Here is a 23560-nt window from a genome sequence, read left to right on the forward strand (position 1 = left end):
TTGTCTCCACAGTGGTCTGAGGGCACACATGATAGGAAACCAGAGGTGTTCCCAGAACTGGGTTTTTATCCTCTTACATTCTCTAAGAATAAAATTATCCTCTTTCAGTACTTCTAACAGGTGAAACATGACCAGAAGTCGTGCAAAACTCAGTTGGGTTGGAAACCACCCACCTCCTGCCCACTCAATGCCTACTGGGGTTTTTGGGCTCTGGCACCCACAGCTGCAGCTCTGCTTTGTGCGCAGCTTTGGTCTGGTCAAGTATGAGAGGAGAAAGGCAGCCGGCCTTTTTCCAAGTTATGCCTTCACCTCAGCTATGTAAACAGCTGCGGCTAGGGCTGACAGCAGTTTGTTCTCCACCTGACAGCCCAAGAGCCAGGCAGATGGCTGAAATTCTTCCCCCCTGCAGGACAGATCTGTGGGAGAGCTTCAGCCAGGCTGCCTGTGGCTCTGGGGACAGATCTCTGCAAAACCTGCATTTTTTGCATGGTACGATTTGGTACGAGAACAGAAGCACCAGCTCCAGAACTTAATCACAGTGTCCCAGTGTCCCACACTGAACTTATTTAGCTGTATGGTGGTTTTTTTTGTTTTTTTTTTTTTTTTCCTCTCCCAAGAAAAATGGTGTGGGAATATAGTGGAGCAAATAGTGTATTAACATATTTCTCCTCCCACGGAAACATGATTCACCTGTGTGTCTCTCTATTTGCACGGTCATAATGGAGTGTGCAACTAAATCCATTTCCACTTCCACATCAGAGGAGATGAATGTGATGCACCTCTGGTGGAAAAGCACTCTGTAAGGTTTCCTGAGAGGTGGGAAATAAATGGAAAAGGTAGCTGAAAACAGAGGATTATTGGCCAACAACTCTTCAAACTTCCTTGGGATGGTTAGTGTAAATAAGGATTTTGAATTGGGATTTAAATAGGTGAGTCTCACCTTGATTTTATATCTATATTCCAAATATCAGAGGAAAAATGCATGGCCTGGTTGTCAAGCTGTAAAACAGGGAGTACAAACAATTCTTTAGCAAAGGAGGGAGAAAAATGAATGATTAGACTGAAGAACTAACGGAAATTTTATGTATTAATAAATATTTAATATTGAGGCTTGTTAAGGTACTTGATAAGTAAATAATCCTGTAATCAAAGTAACATAAAGCAAATTAATTTATTCACTGCTCAAGTTACCATTTGAAGTATTTCAAGATTGCATGAACAAATTCCAGTGTTTCATTTCTGGTTTAGATTACTGAAACAAATTCCAGCTGTGACAAAGTTAAAATAGATATGCTGGGTAGGGATGAATGTAGCAAAGTGCAATGCTACTCTGTTTAATAGAGCAACACCTTGTTTTGGGATCTGTGTGTTCTTGCTAATAAATCTCTACTAATAATTCTCTGCTAATAATAATTCTCTGTAGTCTGCTACTGCTTGTAGGTTTCCCAGCACAGCGTGGCCCTCCCACAGTGCTGACATCAAGCAAAGGTTTGCACAGGTGAGAGTTTTCCAGGTCTTATCTTGTATTCATCGTCTTTTGAGCCCTCAGCCTGCACATAAATATAATGCAAGGGTCACAAAATATTGGGTCCTCATTCAGTCTCTTGGTGTTTAAATCCAGCATTGGCTCTTCAAAGCCCCTGGGCAACCATTGCCTCTATCAGAAAATGCACACACACACACCCATCTAAAAGTGCTTTCAGAAGCAAAGCTGCATAGATGCCACAAACACAAGCACGAGCGGTGGCTTTCAGGGGAAGCTGTGTCAATAACAACAGAATAATAAAATTTTATTTGAGCCAAAGGAAGAGAGAGAATGACTTAGCAGCCCACTGAGATGATGCAGCACTGCCAATGCGGTTTCTTCAGACTACTATAATCACATTGCTTGGCTGCCTCTCATACCTCCTTTTAACAATCTGTTTAACCCTTTGGCCAATTCGGCTGGGCAGGACAGCCATAGCGTGGTACCTCTTCTCCAGCCACAGCTTGGTGACTTTGGGGGTACAGGGAGAGATGAGGGAAGTGTGTAGGGGAAGCAGAGCGCTGCAATTTAGCTGTCCTGGGGAGCACATGGAGAGATGAGCTGGAGTTCATGTGGTTGGAGTGGGCACAGGAAAGGGGACAAGACTCTCTAGAAAATCTAGATCCCTTTGTTACGCTGCTTGGCAGGTGACTTGCTCAATCCAATGATGGGATTTTCTGTGCACAGGTAACAAGCTAGATGCCTTACAGTCACAGCCTTTGACTTAAATAGGAGCTCTAGAGCACACCCCAGCAGACTGGAGAGCAGACCCGATGTTCTGGGGAGCCCCTCGTCACATTTGGCCTATGTCTGGAGTGACGGGAGATGGTAAATTGGAAAAGTGCTCTGAGAGTGGGCACTAGTGCACGCTGCAAACTTCAGCTCTTTCTTGAGGCCGTGCTCCTTTTTGTGCTACAAGTAAACTTGGCAAGCCCAGTTTGGAGTGCCTGCCTTGGTGTCTGGGTGCCCACGCCCTGGGTAAGCACACCTTTGTAGCAGTTTTTCCACAGAAACTAAACCTGTAGAAATAAAGCATGCTCTGCCGCCAGGGAGCTGCCTATGGGGAACACCCCACCACCAGGTACCATGAGGACCCAAATGTGAGGCTCTCACAGCCCGTAGCATCAGGACCACGTGCAGACCGCCTGTTTCTCTGGATGCTGGATGAGAGGCTGGAGTCCAGGGGGCGTTTGGAGCCCCCTTTGGAAGCGGTGGGAAGACCAGATCCTCTTTGCGCCCTTTCTCTGATAACCTAACCCCAAAATCTAGCTCACCTCCAGCACCGGTGGCTGGGCAGGAGGCGTGTGAAGCTGGACCTGCTGCAGCAGGCTGTGCCAGCTTCCCGATTCCCTCTGCCAGCCTCCCGATTCCCAGCGCCCGGGGATGTGAGCTCGCTGTGGGAGGCACGTGCAGAGCCGCCAGGAGCAGGAGCGGTGCCGGCAGCCTGGATCGCATTCCTCAAACCCTGTTTCCCAGCAGGGCGCTTATTCCAGGGCTGGGTCCTCCCCGGGCTGCGCTCTGTGCTAATGACTATTTCCCCCTGATAGATTACCCGTGCCATTGTGGGGCTGACATCTTAGCCGGGAGCCCTGCTTGGTCCCTTATCATGGGAGCATGAGGAATGATCCTTCCCTCCCGACACCCGTCGATAGCAGTGAGTAATAGCCGGGAAGGGAGGCAGACGATAGTAGGAACATGCTCAACAGAGGTGCTGTTATTCTTGGGACAGGAGGCAACTGCGGAGGAGGAGGAGGAGAGCTTGGAGGGCGGACGGGGGGGTCCTGTCATTGCTGATGCTCTCTGGGGCTCGGCAGCTGGAGAGAAACATTGACTCGGGATGGTCAAAGCTGGGAAGGAAAAAAAGCAAGGAGGGAAAGGAATGAAGTGAAAGGAGCTGAGAGCCAGGCTGGAGAGCACGCAGACAGCCTGGTGACCTCTGGTGTATGAAGGATGAAGGAAGCAGACTGAGTGACTATGTGGACCGCCTGGGTGATCATCTTCTGGATTTCAACCGTCCTGGTAGGTGCTCGGGGCTATTTATTGCGAATTGCATGGAATCGTGGTGTCTGAATAAGTGCATCTCTGTGCCGTTAAGTTGTGGCATCGTAATTTTAAAATGTCTGTGTATAAGCTGGGATTTTATTATTATTATTATTATTACTCTTGCTTCTGCTGCTTCCTGCACTAATTGACGTTGTCCAGACTGCCAGATGCTGGGTGCCTCAGTTTCCCCGGCTGCACAACCTGCTTTCGTAAACTCAGCCGGTGCTGGGAGGAAGGAGGGAGGACTTGATGCTGTTGCGAGAAACTTTGCTGGTTTACAGAAGCAAACAATCCCCTCAGGAATGCCCACCACTGCCAATGCCTCACTTGACTCAGATTGAAGGAGTGTAAGGTGGTGTTTGCCCCACGCATTTTGGTTCCCTTCTTTTGGCTTTACCCATTTAGTGGTAGTTGAGGTGATGGACGGCCACTGCTGTGCTCCGGGCGCCCAGCTGAGCCTGAGGTATGATCTCTGAGCTGCTCGGGTGTTTCAGATTTTGCAAAACACAGAAAACCAAGACTGAAATATGCCCAGCTCAGCTGTAAGAAGCTGGGAGATGGTTGAACTCTTGGTCAATACAGAGAATTGCTGCAACCACTTGGAAATTCACTCTGTCCCAGCAGGGGATTCGGCTTGAACTCTGACAAAACCTGAGCGGTGCCAGGGTGTTTTAATTGCACAGGGACTGCAGCCTGCATTGCTTTACCTTCTGATTGCATTCAATAATTAAAAAATGACTGTGCTGATTTTCTTGTCATTTGGGCTTCTTATTCTTACGTGCTACCCAAAGGACTCTGTAAATAGATGTCTCCACTCGAGGTGCCACTGAGACCACCTCCTTCTACTTGCTCCCTTTCTAGTCCTTCAAAATACAGATTTTGTTTACAGCATTTAGCCTGGCATCCTTTGTTCTCCCTTAAGCCCTCCCATTAAACTATAAATACTTATTTTCGAATTCATACATCTGGGAATTCTGTGGCTGCAAATACTATTCATATTAAATTGTGTTTAGATCCACTCATTCACAGGTTAAGAAATGTAGTTGGTTGTGCCAGTGGTATCACAAATTGCAGATTTCTGTGCATTCTTGACATCTAATTAGCACAACTATTTCTGTTTGGAATGGTTTCGATATGTTACATTTTCTTTAAAGAAATAAGAAGTATAGAAAATAAGAGGATGCCTTGCCCCTTTATCAAAATCTGACAACCTGGGAGCTGCTTCAGGGAAATATTTAGGAAGAGATGGAGAATCCACACCTACAGGAGTGGATTTTCCTTCTGGAGTAAAAGGTGCCCTCAGGACACGTGCAGTGCCTGTACACGAGCAGACAGTGGGACACACACGAGGAAGGCACACACGTGTGTGGAGATGCCAGGGCAGAGGCAGGGCCAGGTGGCCCATTAATGGCACATTTCAGGGTGCTCTGCAAACAGTTGTGGCCCATCTAGTCAGATTTGCAGAGAGGAGGGAGGCAGGCTGTGGGAAGCAACGTGCCTGAGCCAGAACCTCTGGGTTCTCTGCTCTCACCAGGGTTAAAATCCAGTTGCCACCAGGTCTGGTGTCAGACAGGGGTGTCTGATCCAGAGAGAAAAGTCAACATCCTTCTGCTGGGTCAAAGAGTAATGGGAAGGCATTGATTACACCATGCTCCTGCTCGAGCAACATTTTATTAAAAAAAATAATTGTCTAGGTGGTCTTCACCTCTGGATATGCTACCAGCAGGCAGCCCCATTCTAGAAGGAAAATAAAGCAGGCATTAAAAATCTTTCTGAAACAAAAGCTCTCTTAGGACATACCTTTCTAAAAAGGAAGCAGCACCCGCAGGATGTTTATTTTTTTTAAGGTGAAAAATACTCCTGTTACTGAGATCATCACTCAGGTGGTGGCTAATGTTTATTTTTACATGCATTCAGTATCGTGATGAGCAACCCGCATGCACACCAAACAGGTTTAGTTGGCTGCTTTAAATGTTTAACGCTAATATTGATTTTTAACACAATTTCAAGGTAACTTTTGGACAGTTGCACTTCTATTTGTGTATTATGAAAATGTAGTTAATTGCTTTACTATTGGTAATCAAATACATAATGACAGAGAGTGATAAATAATACATTTTGAAAGATCTGTCAATATTTACACAATGATCAAATTCAGCCTTCAGCTAACAACTGAAACTACTCAATGCAGTTACCTTTCTTTAGCCATGTTACTCCAGCTGGACATTTCCAACTTTTCAAAGATTAAATGGATTTAATGTATCTAAATCCTGGTATCAGAGAATAGTTCATTTAATCTGAATTCTTTGCAGGAGTGATTCAAGAAAATTCATTACATCATGCACAAATGAATGGTTTTAAGTTTCTTTATTTCAGGATGCACAACAATGAAGGAGAAAGATGCTGCAGTAAAACAGAATATACCAATTAGACAAGGCACAAAACACTGCTGAAAATATCAAAGTTAGTTCAGAAATGCAGTACCCCAAATACTTCCAAGTGAATAAATTGGGAATTTGGTCTGATTTTTCTTTTTTTCCTAAAACTAATCAGAATGTGATCAGCAATTCTACACGACTGGTTAGGTTGAGCAGTAACATGATGCTGCCGGGTTACCTTTTCCCACTCAAAATGTATTAAAAAAATCTGTTTATAAAAATTTCAACTAATACATCCCGATGACTTGTTTTTAATCTTTTAAGTATGCATGTATATATACACTTGTATGTATATATCTGCATACAATTTCTATAATGGGAATTTATAAAGTTTTGTTGTTGTTATTTTGTTATAATGGGAACCTGGCTGTATTCAATACTTTGATTGTCATAAATGATGGAACAAGGCAAAAATAGCGAAAGTACTTTTTTCCACTCACTGGGGACCAAGCAGGTCTGTTACAGCTGGAAATCAGATTTATGGGTTTTGATTCGGACAAATACAGATGTTAGGGGTGCCTGATGTGCCTGGAAGAGCGTCCCACAGTGATTCAGGGTGACTTTCTGGATACTGCCTGAAAGCTGAAACATCCCAGGCTCTGGGGACAGTTTTCAACAAACATACTGTAAGATATTAAGACTGGAATCTTGTCCTACAAATCATTTTGCACTGGTTTTTAATACATGTTAATGGTGGGTAGCTGTTTTGTACATTCAATTTGGCCCACCTACATAAAACATTAACCGAACATTTAATTGCTGCTTCAGGACCGCGTTAAGACTAACATTTCAGCCCTTCCTTGTGAGAAAGGAGGATGGAGAAAGAGGAATGTGGCATGGTGTGCTCGGGCCAATTTACGATCGGTTTCCTCGCAAAAAAATTCCCTGAGACTCTGCTAGCAGTCAGCTTGGCTCCTGCAGCTCCGTGATCTGTAGCAGTGAAACAGGCTTGGGTGGTCTGCAGCCAGTGGACATATTTGGGCCAGCCATGCAAGTAAATGTCATCCAGGGAAACAAACTGCAAGGGTCTGTGGTTTGATACTGCCAGAGGTGGATAATTAATTCTCCGTTGCTCCACGAGCATCCAGCAGTGCCCTGGATGCTTCTGCAGGTTTGGGGAACAGCAGCATGCCTGGGTACTTTATTTAGCAGAATAACAGACTCATTTCTCTCAATAACAACCTCAGCAAATGAGAGCAGACAGGAGCTGAATCTGTGGTTGCCTACTGCTATCATAAAAACGCAGACTTAATTAAGAAAATTGACTGTATTTCAAGGAAATACCCTCCACAATCAATTGACGGCATCGCATGGAAAATGTGAGGACAAGGGGGGCGAATCCTGTTAAGGGAGTGCACGTTTTAAGAGGAAAAGTGATTGTACTGCTTTTCAAATTTGCAGATCAGGGCTGCCCCACCTATCTGTGACCTCCTGAGCGTCCTGAAAAAGGAGGAAGAAAACTGTGCTGAGACTCTGTCCCTGGAGGCGAGGAACAGGACACCTGAAAATGATCTGCTCCTGACATCAGGTAAAGGGTGGGGGAATGTGCAAGGTGAAAACCATTCTCAGGTCAGCCGAGTGGCCTCAGTACCCCCACATTCCTTCCCACAGGAGGCATGCACCCCATGCGTGCCTCTCCGTGAGGAGCAGAAAAACAGGTAAGATGTGTTGCAAGGCTTCGAGAGCAGGATTCAACCTTACTGTGATGGCAAATGGTAATCATATGAGACTTCAAGGTCAGTGGTTTGCAGTCTTCACAGCTAGAGAACATATCAGCAACAAAATGTTGTGAATTGGAGAGGATTTGGAGTTATTCTCACCTTAGACAAGGATGTTTTTATAAAGTCAGCCCACTAAGTACAAAGTTACTCAGCTGTATTTGCCTTCAAAAACAATGAGTACCTGAAGATCTTCCTTGCTCCTATTAGATATAGATCTATTGCCTGTTTTTGTAGCATGCCTAGCCTTTTTCTCTGTCTTTGTGTTTTCCCTTTCAGCCTGAGGGGTGTGAGACTGCCCTGGGGCATTACGCCCATATAGCAGAAGTTACAGGGTACTTCGTGGCAGGCTGGCAGATATTCCGGAATGCAGATCTGACTCATCGAATATAAAAAGAAACTTAATCTAGTTGGATTAAGTTGGATCCAAATGTTAAACATCCCCCTAGATACTTTAATACAGGACACCCCTACTCTCTGTGCCTTTCTCCCCAAAGAAACAAGTTAAAACTATAGCTCCGTGTTAAACCTTTGAGGAAGCATTTCCAGTGGCCGTCAAAATGCCTCTTTAACCTCTGCAAAACAGATCAAACAAGTCACACTGACATGAGCTTGGGGCTACCCACGTAGCAGAAAGCTTTAAGCTGGAAGTGGCCAGAGTGACTAAGCCCCTCTCCATTGCTGTAGCTCTGCAAACACAGCTTCTCCTGACAGTGAATCCCTCCCAAAATAAAGAGGTGGAAGATGCACAGCTGTCCCCAGGTAATGGCTTCTGAAGAGAGAGCACAGGAATTTCCTTCTGCTAGTCTTTACTGAAGGAGGGTTTGTTACCTTGGTGAATTATAGAATTACGCTTTTATTCCAGGAAATAATGCTTTTATTATACACATTTCTCCATCCTTTTTTTATCTGCATTTCCGAGGTCTGTGTGGAGAAAATCCTATACGGGGACTTCAGTCTGAAGAAGAGAAACAAAGCTCTGGGGATCCAGTGCCTGCCCTTGGTGTACCATACAGGGAAACAGAGCAGGGGCTTTGCAGGGTGTTGCTAACCCTCCGTACCCCATCCCTCCTGCACCTGCTGCCCCAGAAGCTTTGCCTGGTGTGGGCAGGCAGCACCAAGTGGAGGAGCAGGAAGAAAGGCAAAGCAAGGGACAAGCTGCCACAGTGCTGTCTCTGCTGCATGCTCATGTCCTTAAAAAAATGGCACAAATGAACAGAGGATTTACATTTTCCCCTGGCCTGTAAATGTGGTGATCTTCCCTTCACAGCCTTGGGGAAGAGCTTAGTGAAGTTTTGCTCTCCAACAGCAGAAGAGCCATTGATACCCACAGCTGAACCCAGTCCGTGGTTTATTGGTGTTATTCACTCCAGCACTGGCTGGACATAATGAAAGAGATGAATTAAAGGCAGAGTATTTATGCTTGTACAATGCTGTTCCTCTCTGCCCTTTCCCCAGTATCATTCTGAAGCTGTTTAAACTCCTAGTCACGTTGTGCCTTTCTGTGTTTACACAAGGATTATGTAAGGAAAACATCAGGCTGATTCAAAGTGGAAGCTTTAGAAGGGTTGAAAAGTGAGCTAAATTTTTGACATCTGTTTTCCTTCATCTTTCCAGGGCTATTCCCTAGTTACCAGAAGACAGACTGGTAGCCACGGGCCTGGTGCAAGGCTCCCCATGGCCCAACTTTCTCTGTCCAGCTGGTAGAGACCAGTGCAGTCAAGGACCTCAGTGGGACGGGTCTGGAGCCTGCAAGGGTATGGCGTGAAGCCAGCAGGACCTGTTCTGTCCCATCTAGGTCTCAATAGCAGGACTTGTTCTGTCTCATCCAGCTTGCTTTTCAGGGTACTGAGTATCTCTGTTCCCATAGCTGCCTTGGTCCTTGGGAGCTGTTGCGTGCTGTTGCATTTCTGGGAGATGTTTCACGGTGTTGCATTGCTGGGAGGTGTTGCATGGTGTGTCCTCGCTGGGAGAAGTTTGATGGTGTTTCCTTGCTGCCCCCAGGCAGATGTGCTGGAATGTGGGATAACATGAGCTGCTGGCCTTCATCAGCTGTGGGACAGACTGTCGATGCTCCCTGCCCCAAATTCTTCCAGATGCTGACTGGGAAAAAAGGTAACGCTAAAAACACTCTTTTCTTGCTGAGATGTCTTTTGTTAAACATGGTGTTTACAAAAATGTCACCGTCAGGTCTGAACTTGAAGGAAAATTTGGCCCTGCTTCTTTTAAAGACCAACGGCCACTTAGCAGCTCCATTTCCATCACTAATCTAAACGTGGGAAAGCCCGGAATTAAAGTAGCAAGATGGTTTAAGAGTTTATTTCTCTTAGACAGGCAGAGAAAAGTGCAGGAAATAAATGCTATCCTGAAAAGCAGATTTAACATGGTTTCTTGAGGGAAAGGGTTTTCTTCACACAGTCTCTGTTTATGTATTTCCGCCTGTCTTTCCCCTTCTAATAATTCTTAGGCGGCTGATCTCAGCCAAGCTTGACAAGAGGGCAAAAGTTCACACAGCATTAATCTCAGGCAAGTTTTGGCAAAAACAACCAACCAGGTAAGGGAAAGAACCCCTTTTGTGCCTCCGTCAAGTGGAAATTACGGGGGTTCACCCATAATGTGTGACGGTCTCCACGCAAGGATGCAGCACAAATGCACAAGAACTCAAGCTTCATTAGTCTCATGGCTCACCAAATCCCTTACTCAAAAAGATAGGAGTTCAAGCAACATTTGTTGCCCATTCTTTGAGATTTCTCAGCTAGAAAAGAAGTGACATTTATTCCCAATACATTACAGTAATTGTGAGCCATTAAGTAGTAGTTTCTGCCTGCTTTCTGTTAATTTTGACTTTTTAACAACGCCTGAGAAATGTGCTTATATTTCTCTTTGGTGAGTTAATGATTTGAATCAGAAGAGGGCTCTCCTTTCTTTGGTTATAGGACATGGATTAATGAGATCTGATACTCACAGAAAAGCAGACAGATTGATTTTATGGAGGGAGGAACAGGAGGCAAAGTATTAGATTGTCTACTAAGGATTAGATAAGTAGGAAGAAAAGCATTTAGTTCTCTTTAAATAAAATCAGACACGAACCATATGCATTGAAAGAAATACCATGCTGCTTTCTGTACACAGAAACAGTAGCTGCCCATTGAGTCCTATAATCTCGTATGAAGACAGAAGAAAAACTATATAAAGACACAGATCGCTGAGAAAATCATCTGTCGGGCATGTGCTCACCAATTTCAGCACGGTGGTACCGAGCCTTACTGTGTGCTAAAGGAAATCCCTGCTGGTGCAGCCACTAGAGGGAACTGCTCCCTGCCTCTGCCCTCGCAGCCAGCACCGGCCAGGCAGAAAAAGAGGAGTTTGTACATCCAAAGGTCATAATTGCATATCAAATGTGTATTGCATTATCTTGGAGGTAGATAGTCTAACAGCTTTAAACTTTGGTTGCCCTCCTTACTGAGAAGCTGAGAGCTGAGCCACTTCTGATAAGCACTAATCAAAGTGACAGTGTTCAAAACAGAAACCCAAGACATGGTTCATTGGCATTTACAGCTTATTTCAGTCTCTTCATCTGGCATTTTGGGTCCAAGTCAGCAATAGTTTATTCTCATTCTCATAGCCACATTCTTCTCTGATTTTGCACTGTGGCTGGCTTTTGACTCATGCATTTAATTACCGCTACAGTTGTTGCCCTGTTTTCAGCAATTTTGCAAAAAGAAAAACAAATATCATTTTGTTTGAAAGAAAAGCGAAAGTTTTATTTCCTTGCCACTTAACAAAAGAGATGGGCAGCCACAAATGCCAAAGACCCATATGTGAAGGGATGCAGATCGCTCTGAACCCAAACGCTGGTCTCTGTGAGGCCGAGCTTTATGCTGACATCCAGACTTGTATTTGCAGCCCAGACTGTCTGGCCTCTCCTCATGTAACAGACCAAAGAAACAAAACAATCTGAAACCAAGTAACATACCAGAAGTTCACAACCCACAGGCAAGAAATGGGGAAAGGTGTGATGTCTGTGGGGAATCAGAGGCAGAGGAGGAAGGTGCATGAAATGGCCCCAGTCCCATAGCCCTCCCTTCAGAAGTTGCTCCCTCTTATCCCTGAAGTCCTCCAAGGCACCCAACATTAGATGGGCTGCAGCCCCTGAGTCTGCTCTGAGTGGGGCATGCTGCAGTTTCCCCAGTATGTATTTTACCCATAAGCAAGCAGCATTGTGCTCATGTCCATCCATATAATAAGCCCCACATAATCTCCTATGGTTTGCTTGTGATGCAATTGCAAGCACACCAGCACAGAACTTCACCTCTCCTTGTCTGATCAACTTTGACATCCTGAGGCGATGCCCAGTTCTGGACCTGTTTACAAGCATGACACTCTGCTCCCAGTACATGGGTCTTTAATTGAAGCTGAAGTAGAACATTTGCCACCGTACCTCTCACTTGCTGAGTGCCAAGGCAGGATCACAGAATTACAGAGCAGCTGAGGTTGGAAAGGACCTCTGGAGGTGACCTTGTGCAACCCCCTGCTCAAGTAGGGCTACCTAGGGCAGGCTGTCCAGGACCATGTCCAGATGGCATATGAAGATCTCCAAGGAGGAGACTCCAGAACCTCTCTGGGCAACCCGTGCCATTGCTTGGTCGCCTGCACAGCACAAAGCGCTCCCTGATGTTCAGAGGGAACCTCCTCTGTTCCAGTTTGTGCCCATTGCCCCTTCTCCTGTCCCTGGGCACCACTGAAAGAGCCTGGCTCCATCCTCTTTGCACACTCCTTCAGGTATTTATGGACACTGATGGGCTCCCCCTGAGCCTCCCCTTCTCCAGGCTGAACAGTCCCAGCTCTCTCAGCCTCTCCTCATGGGTGCTGCAGTCCCTTGGTCAGCTTGGTGGCCTTACGTTGGACAGAGAGACCCATGGTTGGCTGGGAAGAGCTCTTTCTCTTCCTTTTTCTGTTGCTGTGCTGCAGCAGAGTACAGAAAACCTGGCCTAAAAAACAAGCCCGGCCCTTCCAAAGATGCTAAGCTGGAACAAAATGTTCACAAAAGCATCAGAATAATAGTTGGGTATGGACACACCCAGAGCTCTCCCCGCTTGGAGATCTCAGCATGTTTGCTCTGCCTTGCTGTTTTACAGAGGTGAGGGCAAACCAAGTGTGGACATGCTCGGAGGTCTCCAGAATTAACCCAGAGGTAGCAGGAGCCTTGACTGTCCTGACAGTCCCAGCAGGGCTCCCAAAAGCATAAACGAGTGCCAAACACTGCTGCACATGCATCTCCCCCTGTTCCCTCAGCGCTGCAGGGATGTTTTGCAGAAACTGGATGCCCTAGAGTCCCTGTGGCTAAATGCGTAGACAGAAATAGACTTTTATGGTGCCTGCTGTCAAGGCTTCCACTAAGGACTGTTGATTTCAGGTCCTAAGTCCTTGCAAGTACAGCTATTACTGCAGCAGAGCCAGGGTTTTATGCCCTCTTTCTAAAGGGTGGCTCCAACTGAACAGATGCATGTGATTAGGACAGCAGGCAGTGGCTTTATTTCTTTGTGAAAGTTTCTCTTCTCTTCAGCCCGTAGCCTACCTGCCTGCTGGGGCCATTTTCTTCGGGTGAGATTGCAAGGTGTGTTGGTGCTGGACACGAATGTGGGCATATTCAAACCTGTCCTGTTTAACCACGTGCAGCTTGGTGGTGACCCATCTCACCCAGCTTGAGGAGTCAGATGTCCAAATAGAAGCAGGTCAGACAAACCGCCCTGTGCAGATGTCTGTCTGAAAATGAGATGATTTCTTCAAATGGCTCTTTTTCTCCACTGACTAGAAAGATGGCTGCAAGGGACACGCTTAAACTCAAACATTTTGCTTTCAGAAGTCTAACTTGAGGGAATTCCCATCCTGGCCTCTGATTTCCAAGTAAGCAAGGAAATCAACTGCATAAGATGCCTGGACTTGGCTGTGGGTACAAGCCTTTTAGTTTCCATTTAAGTCTCCCCAAAAAGCTGTGCCCGTCTAACGTTTTGTGTTCTCCTCAGACTGTGACAAACCACAGTACAACCCTGAGGTGGTGAGAATGTCCAAGAAAGTATCAGGCTTGTATGGAGTATGAATCCATGACCGAACAAGTCATATGTTTGCTGATCTTGGAACTCTGGCCAAGAAACACCAGATGTACCGAACAGTATTATTTATGTTGCAATTAATAAAAACACATCCATCACAGTCATCCCTGAGTTGGCAAACAATATTATGACCCACACAAATACACTGGGCAAGTATCAACACAATCAGCTCAGCTGCATTTCACCTCCAGCTATGCTGAGTACACTGCTTGGGGAAAAAATGTTCTCCTTGCTCTTGGAGGAACCCTTCATGTTGGGGATGATAAGAACAACGATACGATTGGAAATAGTTACACCTGGTTTTGTCTCTTTTGCTGTTGTTACCATACAGGTTTTATCTACCGAAACTGTACCAGCGAGGGTTGGTCAGACCCATATCCAAGACCAGATATTGCTTGTGGCTACAACGTCAATGACACCGCAAATGAGAAAAGAGTGAGTCCGAGTGCCTGTGACCACAAATCTGCAGCTCTGGGGCTCTGGGAAGGGATGTGCTCAATCTGTTAAGGAGAGACTGAATAATGTGATCTACCCCAGGTGGGGTTGTGGGTATAAGTGTTCTTCAGCACAAATGCTTCGCAGTGAGTGTTGCTCAGTTTAAAACTTCCACAGCTGATTTTACAAGAAAATCTACTTGATAAGAAATAAGGGATAGCCTTCATTTGGTATGGGCTGATTTCTACCAGATAGTCAAAGGTAAAGATGTTTATATCTGTTCCCCTGCAGCAAGCCTATTTCATGACCCTGAAGACCATGTACACCATTGGATACTGCACCTCCCTTGTGACGCTGACAATAGCCTTAGTGGTCCTGGCCTCTTTAAGGTGAGGAGAAGCATCGCTGGGTTGCCTTTGGGCAGGACGTCTGGTCATCTCAGCTGACACAGACCCTTCTGTTGGCTTTCAGGGCAAGTTAAACATCGCAGTATTTCTGAAAACTTTCACATAAATCAGTGATGGAAATGAGCTGAGTCCTGTCTCACAGCAAATGTCAGGGCTGTTCCTCATATTGTGCACTCCTGTCCTTTCCAAAATATAGTTTATGCTATTTTGCAGACTGGAGTTTGCACCATCTCGCTGCTAAGATTTTGCCATGATTTTGGTGTCCCTGGGACAGAGTGTCTTTCCTCCTAATGTTTTTTACCCCACCCAAGACTGTGGCTAAAACTTTGCTCTAAGAACCAGTGCATTGACTTCTAGAGAAGTGTTGCAGGCTTACAGCAGTGACCTGACAGTAGGTTTATCTTCATACAGCTTTATAACCTGGAATTTGCACTTTGCTGCTTATTCAGTGAAATGCATCTCCCTTACAGTAAATATCAGGGAGGCACCTCTGGTCTGAGGAACCCCAACTACTCCACAGACTAGTCATGAGGCTGCAAGGCCTCCCAGCCTGAATTATCTGGAAATGTAATACAGAAAACACTGCAGGCACAAATGCACTGTTGAGACAAACCAAAGAAATCGACCTCAGTGTGGATAAACACAGCTCCTTGGCTTCATGATGCCCTGGGAAGGAGAGATGGGAGCTAAACCAAGCATATTGGCATGAAATCTCAGTTCTTCTGGCAACGTTCAGCTATTTTTAGTACCTGAGTGGAGCAGATGTGACTTCTGCTTTTCAAGGTCTTCTCTAGGGTATTCCTCTTTGGAAATCCATTAGTCTTCCTTTCACAGTCAGAAAAACAGTGTTCTTAAGTTGTCAGTTCAGCATTAATAAGGATTGAAACCTGGTGGTTACAGACACAAGCTTCCTGCTTTGTCTAAGAATGTAACTTCATAGAAGCTCTCTCTTTTCCTTGCAGAAGACTTCGCTGTACGAGGAACTACATCCACATGCATCTCTTCACATCCTTCATTTTGCGAGCCTCATCTAGCTTCATCAAAGATGCTGTTTTGTTCTCCTCTGAAGACACAAACTACTGTGAGGCACACACGGTAACCCTTTGCCTTCCAGCTTATTCCACACTTCAGCTTCCCAGCAGGATCCCAGCCATAGTTAGTGTGCAGGGAAGAAAATTTTCATCCTAGGTTTCTATTTGTCATCCCAGGGTGTGGGAGGGGAATAGTATGCCCTGTCCCTTCTCTGTTGCTCAACTCCATGCGTTAGTTGTTCCAGGCTGAGATTTCCCTGTTTTGGGAGGATTCTGCATGGGTGAAGGAGGTATGAGGATATAAAAAGGGGCTGGATGAAACACAGAGAAACAGAGGTGCAGCTATAGATACCCATATGCAGGCATCTACAGTCCCCTCAAGTGTTGACACAGAGGGTACCCAGGCAGGTCTAAAATAGGTGTCTGCATTCATCAGCTTGACTGCATTGACTAGATTGCCACAGAAGAGACCAGGAGTTCAGCACATGAACACAGAGGCACCTAAATGCAGGTGTCAGAGTCCATAGACATGGGACGCACCACCAGGGTGGAGATTCTTACGTGGATTTTAGATCCTGGTAATGGGGCTCACAGATAGAATATAAGAACACATTGAACTTTGAAATATATAAATTTTTCTTTGTTGTTTTTATTGGCAGCAAAATATCTTGTAAATATTGGGGGGCAGGGCACTGGAAGCCATGTTCAGTGCTTTAACCCTGAAAATAGATGCAAACACAAGCAGAAGTTAATTATTCTCTGTTTCCTCAGGCTGGATGCAAGCTTACCATGGTCTTCTTTCAGTATTGCATTATGTCTAACTACAGCTGGCTTCTCGTGGAGGGACTGTACCTCCACGCTCTCCTGGTAATTTCCTTCTTCTCTGAAAGGAAGTTCTTCTGGTGGTTCATCACCCTTGGATGGGGTAACGGCTCTCCTCTTCATGTGCATAATTGTCACTTTGTTGTGCCTCTGGGATGGATTTGTAGAGCAGTAACTGGCTTTTCCAATTGCAGGTGCCCCGACTGTCTTTGTGGCTGCGTGGGCCACTGCAAGGCAACTCCATGAAAACACTGGGTAAGTTATTTGGAGTGGGGAGTTGTGCAGGCTGCTGCAGGGATTTCCTGCTCATTCCTAACCACTGACAGCCAAGCAAATCAACTGCATTTCAACTGTGGTGCAAGCCAGCATAGGTTCCCAGCATAGGTAGGGAAGAAACATCCAGCTGAACAAGCTGAGAGAGAGCCTCAATTTTAATTTGACCATTTTCAAGGGTGGGAGATGTCCTTCAAGAACAAATTCTGCCCATGATGTTTTAAACACCTACATTTGATCAGTGAAGCTTTGTTCTTTTCTCTTCTCCCTTGCAAAATTTTGAAAAGTGGATGTAATTCAAGGGCAGGATATACTTTTGTCCAGTGGAGGTGAACATTTTTCTGTCAGGGGTTTCCCAAAATGTTGCACCAGCTAAGTGGGAACAGGAAATTAATTCTGTAGAAGAGGGAATGGGGGCCCATCTAAAGTACAAAACAGACTAAACCCCTTTGAAAAGACACCAGTGCGTTGATAACTGAATGCACCTTCTTTTCTATTTTTGCAGGTGTTGGGACATTAACACTAATGCCAATACCTGGTGGATCATTAAAGGCCCTGTAGTTTTGTCTATTTTTGTAAGTCTTTTCTGGGACAAGCACATTCAAACTGTATTTTCAAATATTGTGAAGTCAGAGATCATCTACTCAACATGCTTTAGAAGTGTGTTAATGAACTGATCTTAGACATGTGCCTGAACTGGCGTGACACATGAATTACTGCTTAAGCAACTTCTGCTCAGCATGATTTTGTCAGTAACTAATGCCCCGAAGCTAAGTTGCAAGGAAAGCTAGAGTGTCCTCCCAAGAAGCAAGAGCCTGAAGAAGATCAGGTTTCCACATCCTGTTGATTTCATACGAATTTGGCTGGCTTGTGGAAGCTTGTTTTGGACTGTTTCAAGAAAGGCTCCGGAGGAGAAACCAAGTGGCTGTACATTTCAGTATAATAGCCTTTGTGTCTCACGGTCACTGCCCCTCTTAGCAAAGCCAAAAACAACTTGCCTTACATGATCATTAGCTTTTGTTTTGAGCAATGAGAGCAGCTCACAGGCTTCATGCGCTGTCTGTTAGTAGACTGCAATTAGGCTATTAAGGCATTGCTCACTGAAATGAGACGTAGGGATTGAAACTCAGTGTGAACCTGCCCAGTACAAGGCAGAGATGTTAACACTTTGGCACAAATAATATTCAACACCTAGGGTTTGAGCATTTGCTGGTGCTCACCTTTATAGTTTTAAGGTACCAAGGGGCTGCAGCTGCTTCATGGAGACAGTTCTGCCCAAGTGTGGGCCCTGGGGGTCTGCAGTGGTTAATTTGAAGCCTTACTAGAGAACCATGTGAGCTGCTAGCTACTCTCAAGTGACCTGCTGACACTGGGTAAGAATGCAGAAGCTGAGGTATTCGTGTTGCCAGTAGGCTCCATTATGTTTACAAATCACAAACTGCAGCACTTGCACACTCTCTTGGAAACCCAAGCATAGGTGGTGGTTTAAACCCTGCTCCCTTTTACCACCGAGCAATTCTTCACCCCCACAAGACAAACAGAAGACCACACAAAGTGATTCAGGATCAACGAGGCCACAGCATTTATTTTCCCTAATGAAAAGGAGCTGCTCAGCAATATTTAAATTCCAACAAGGCCCAGAAGTTCTGCAAGGTGAAAATCACAGTCTTGGTTTATCTTTTAAGGGCCACCCACTATCCCCTTGAAACCCTGATCACATCTAGCCAGCTGCCTCAGGCAGGAGCCCTCTGCAAGGCCCTGCCTCCTTACCTAACAGAGGCTTTTCTCAAGCCCATAGCTACAGATGCAAACAAACAGCCAGTCCTTGAGAATTCAGATCTAATCTCTTTATTCCTCACAGCACACAGTCCTTAGCAGTTCAAAGGGCAGAAAATCAACACTGATAAGCTCCTTTGTCCTCCCAGACTAACACGCTGGCTGTGCTGCCCACTGGCAATTCCTCCCAGCGGGAGTCCCACAGTCCTCCCATTCCCAGTGGATTTTCATCAGCAAAAAGTCTTGCACCGCCTACAGGGCTCAGGTCTGACCCGCTGGGTTAAAAAATCACCAGAATCCTCAGACCTGAGCCCCATTTCCCCCCCTTTTCCACCGTATCTCACTGCCTTTCCTTCATACTCCCCACCACAGCCCCTCACAGCTCTGCTCCTTCCCTCACCCCCAGCTCCCAAACTTTCAGCCTTCCCCACCCTCCCTCTACAGCCACGCTTGCTTCCTCCTCACCCACTAATTTCGGGAGCCCCCTGCCCCAGGGACACCCTGGGTCTGTCCCATCCGATGTTGATCCCTGTTTCCTGAGGAAACCCACCAAACCCACCACCCTGGAGCCCTGCATGCACAGGCCACCATGAGGTGGTTGCATGCCTGTAATGGCGCTTGTATGTGTCAATACACATAGGGAAGGGTTGAAGGCCTGGCATGGGAGCTTGTGAAAGGTGCTGTGGGCGTGCAGCCGGGTGCTGCCTGCCCCATTGTGGTGCAGATAAGGCCAAGGGTGGCTGGGTGCTGCTGTGGGAGCGGGCATGGCCTCCACTGCTGCTCCTGCTCTGTGTCAGGGGCTCGAGCCCACAGAAGCAGCCATTGCTTCACCTGCGCTCAAACACAGTGGTAGATCAGCATCTTTATGTGGGATCTGCCCTCAGAGAGGGGGGTTTGAAGAAGGAAGAACTGCCCCAGCTCTCCCCTATCCCCACTGTTAATGGCTTTGCCTCTGCCATCTGAAACCATTCTGGTGTTTTTGGCAGGGAGCAAAGGGTGCTCGCAGGTGGTGTTGGCAGCCAAAGCAGGGCCTGTGGCCTCATCCCCCAGCACACACAGGGGCTCCCCAAGGCCTTTCCTGACCCCTTTGCACTTCAGTGATTTCTGTCATTAAAAAGTCCTGACCATAGCTAGCAAACTCTGGGAAAACCAGGCAGTTCCCAAGCCCTGAGCGGCTGGGCAGGCTGGAAAGGCATGGGACAGGTTAGGGGACAGGGATGGGGACAGGGAGAGCTGCAAACCCACAGACCAGCCCCAGCCCCTCAGTTCTGCCAGCTCAGCCAAAACACCCCCAACTGACTCTGCTGAGACCTGGCAGCTCGCTTTTGGTTATGGGACACTACTTTTGTTGTTTGCTTTTTTTTTTCTTTTTTTTTTCATATCCTTCATTTTCTTTTTATTTCTTTCTTTTTACTTTCAGATTAATTTCATTCTTTTCATCAACATTTTAAGAATCCTGATGAAGAAGCTCAGCTCACCTGAAAGACGGAGCAACGATTTCAACCAGTACAAGTACGTCCTGCACACCGTGACTTTATACCACATCAACCCACCAGGCTCCTCTTGCCCCTTCTACACTGGTTTTCCCCTTTGTTTCCACTCCCAGGAAGCTTGCCAAGTCGACACTCCTCCTTATCCCACTCTTTGGGGTTCACTACATCATCTTTGCTTTCTTCCCCGAAGACACAAGTATTGGCACAATGGAAATTCAGCTGTTTTTTGAACTGGCTCTTGGATCGTTCCAGGTAATCGTTGACATGCTACTCTTTTCTTTAAGTAATATGAGGTATAACGTGCAGCTCTGCACAGAGGCCCAGTGGCAATAACAAGTTGTCTGATTTCCTTTGAGATATATCATCTGAATTTAAAAGCTGGAACTGCAGTTCTAATTCTGTGACTATGGTTCTTTTTATCTTTCAGGGTTTTTTCGTGGCTGTACTTTATTGTTTTCTTAATGGTGAGGTGAGTTTTGTGTAGATAACATTCTTTTTTATTGCTCACGTATATCTCATTAATTAGTAGGATATGTTTTCTCCAATGAATTACATGTTTTATCTGACAGTTTTCTTCCCAGCTACTTATCGTCACTCCTGAAATACCTCCCAGACCTGGCAAACCTAAGTAATCATACGCCAGATGAGAACTTCATCTCTCATCTACTGCAACCCTTTCCTAAATCAGATAGCATTATTACTGTCTGGGAGTGGAGGGTGGGAGAACCATCCCGCACACAGTCACACTGAAAATCAGAACCTGATTCTGATGTATGATGGCATGATCTGTCATCCTGTGTCTGTTTTTGTTGCTTGATCCTTAGGAGGGAATTTAGCAAAAGCTGTAGTGAGTCCAAATTTATTAGGACTCTCATAAGGTAAAGCTTTTGGAAGAAGGTCTGTTGCCTTTGTGGTCCTATAACTCCCAGGCTCCTGGGCTAGAACTGGCACTCTGAAATACTGCTGCTGGTAGAGGCAAGGCGAAATGTTATCCAGACCTGAGAGATCCTGAGGTTATTGGAGGGAAAGAAAAGAACCCAAACTGTTAGTTCCTAAGTTTGGAAGGAAAGTTGATTTGAAAGGGAGAATGGGTTTGAAAAATGTTGGATGGTGCTTTAACAGGATTTCAGCAAAACAAAGTTGTTTTGAAAAGAAAATCCGCATTTTTTTTCACCTTTGTGTCAAAATGTCCCGTTTTGATTAAAAAAATAAAAATCTTTGGCAAATCCAAACCAGACACTAAGGCCAGCTAGTCTACACAAACAGTTTCAACATCAATTAAACAGAAAAACAGGTTCACAGAAAATTGTGTAGCTGCAACAGCCGTATCACTAGAAGTGACAAGAAACAGGCCCTACCCTAATCCCTTAAAGTGGGGGTTAAATAAATAAATCCAAACCTTGGCAAAGGTAACCATCTCTCCTTTTCCTGTTATACTGCTCTCTGCAATGCTGGGCTCCAAGATAAACTAGCTGAACCAAGTATTTTCTGATCTTTCTACCTAGGTTCAGCTGGAAGTTCAGAGAAAATGGAGGCAGTGGCATTTAAGCAAACACTTGCATCAGCACGTTAGCACCTCAGCAAGTAACGGAGGAAGTGGCTTAACTCAGGAGATGCAGGTAGTGAAGTCGAGCCCACCACAGCACAGGAGAGCAACCCTCCAAAGATCAAGCATGCTTTAACACTGCACCTTTGAGGGATACCTCCGTGCTCAGATACACGTGGTTAAATCCCATGGACTGTGCTGGGAGTCTTGTGTATATATCTGAGAGCAGGACTTGGCTGTGGATCAGCAGTTCTTGAAGCACATCTGTTCGTCTATATCCTGTGTAGCACCAAAGTTATTTTGCAAGGCAAAATGGGCCAAAACATTATGCTCTTCCTTGGGTTTCTGGCCACAGTCATTTGTGTTTCTTTCCACACCAATATTTTTAAGCTGCTATTTCTACCTTAAATGAAGCCTCTCATTTTCCACATGGCTCCCTTCCAATGCTAGGCCAGGCGGGTGAGTTTCAGATGTTTTGTATTTCTTCTGCTGTTGAAGCTAGGAGGATATTCAGCTTTGTAAGATGAAGGTTGAATACCGTCCTTCAACACAGACTATGGGTTTGAAATACAAAGTTACCTAAAGTTCACTAAGGTTCAAAGTCTTTCTGTTGTGGTGGAACGATGATGGACGCTGAGAATATAAAGTACATCTGAGCTCCTCCTTCCACTGTGATTGTATACCCATTGCTCAGGTATTCTTCAGCGATAGTGGCAGCATCAAAGTTTTCTTCCTTTGCCTCTTCTAACAATGGTGATCTTGGAAACAGCTGTGGTCCTGTTTGGGTTTCGGTACGGTTTTTGAAAAGGTAGAAGCTATTGTAGCAAATTCCAAGAATGGCCATGAGAACTGCCCTGGTTTGAATTGCAAAGGGGTGAAAGAATTCAGCTGACAAATGCAGTCAGTCAGGTCTGCTATTTGATTTTTTATCTCTATTTACCAAGTTGAGGCAATTCTTGCCTAGCTTTCCTTGAGGGCAAAGATGACTGAACAGAAAGCAAGTGGCATTTATCACCTTCTCCCCGCTCCCGGTCACCCATATGACATTGGCAAAATAAGCACAGCTCTGCCAAGCGCTGACTGAGCGGCGCTCCCCAACTGCTCTGCCAAAACCACTCAAATAACCTTCTATTTACAGCAAGCCCTCATGGCAGGCTTCTGCCATTTCACCAGAAGACAAACATGCAGAGAGATTCAAAGGATGCCTTCAAAGTTGAATTACCTGCACCGAAGTGATTTGTTGAATGCTGTTATTAGCGCTGCTTCAAACGGCAAGATTCAGGACAGGAAAAATACCATTATTTTCTGCTGGTGTTGATAAATTGCACAGCCTGTGTTCTCCTGATCAACTGGGTACTGTGGCTGGGCCGGGACAGATGTCTTGTCAGGGGGAAGGGTTTTGTATTCGTTCAGCCTCCTCTGCCTGTTTGGCTTTGCCTGCTGATGCTTGTCGCCCTGCAATGGGAGAGCTGAGCCTCTTAACACCAGAGGGGAAAAAAAAATCAAGTACAATTCAGTGAACTGGCAAGAGTTCCCAGGAATTAGTCCTAAACTTATGTTGTTTGGAAATGGCAAGGTTTTGAGTTGACCTAGTCCTTTAAAACTCAGCCACAACCAGTGGAAGGAACAGCAGAAGCAGGATCAGTCCTGTGACGGAGAGAAAGGAGATCTCTCTCTGTACACCTTTGGGTAAAAGCTCTTGCTTCTCACTGATTTTCTCAAGCCATGCAGATCCTTCAAGTATCTGTGAGTTTCACTCAGTCCCAGGGTATTTAGCAAGTCAGATACTTCCAAAGAGAGACAACCATTAGCCTAATTTCCTCTGTGGCCCACAAAAGCTACTGTAAGACCATGAAGAGTGAAACAACCTCTGTGTTCCCTGTCTGAGAATTAAACATTTATAATTGAAGCCAAAGCAGCTGTTTGCTTTAAACGCAAAT

At 45.6% G+C, this 23560-nt stretch overlaps 1 protein-coding gene across 1 annotated transcript; it reads left to right on the top strand.

The window, feature by feature from the left end:
- Nucleotides 1-1310: 1310 nt before the first annotated feature.
- On the top strand, nucleotides 1311-21948 carry SCTR (secretin receptor). The gene is given in 16 exon segments (XM_038181962.2): nucleotides 1311-3381; nucleotides 3383-3442; nucleotides 3445-3491; nucleotides 3493-3544; nucleotides 7408-7534; nucleotides 9729-9839; nucleotides 14169-14272; nucleotides 14564-14661; nucleotides 15642-15774; nucleotides 16482-16635; nucleotides 16727-16787; nucleotides 17311-17380; nucleotides 20002-20093; nucleotides 20188-20326; nucleotides 20502-20543; nucleotides 21580-21948. Coding segments are annotated over 16 exon segments (1530 nt in total). The 5' UTR covers nucleotides 1311-3318; the 3' UTR covers nucleotides 21757-21948.
- Nucleotides 21949-23560: the final 1612 nt, after the last annotated feature.

The sequence above is a fragment of the Anas platyrhynchos genome, chromosome 7 (genome assembly GCF_047663525.1).
Source record: "Anas platyrhynchos isolate ZD024472 breed Pekin duck chromosome 7, IASCAAS_PekinDuck_T2T, whole genome shotgun sequence".
Classification (NCBI taxonomy): domain Eukaryota; kingdom Metazoa; phylum Chordata; class Aves; order Anseriformes; family Anatidae; genus Anas; species Anas platyrhynchos.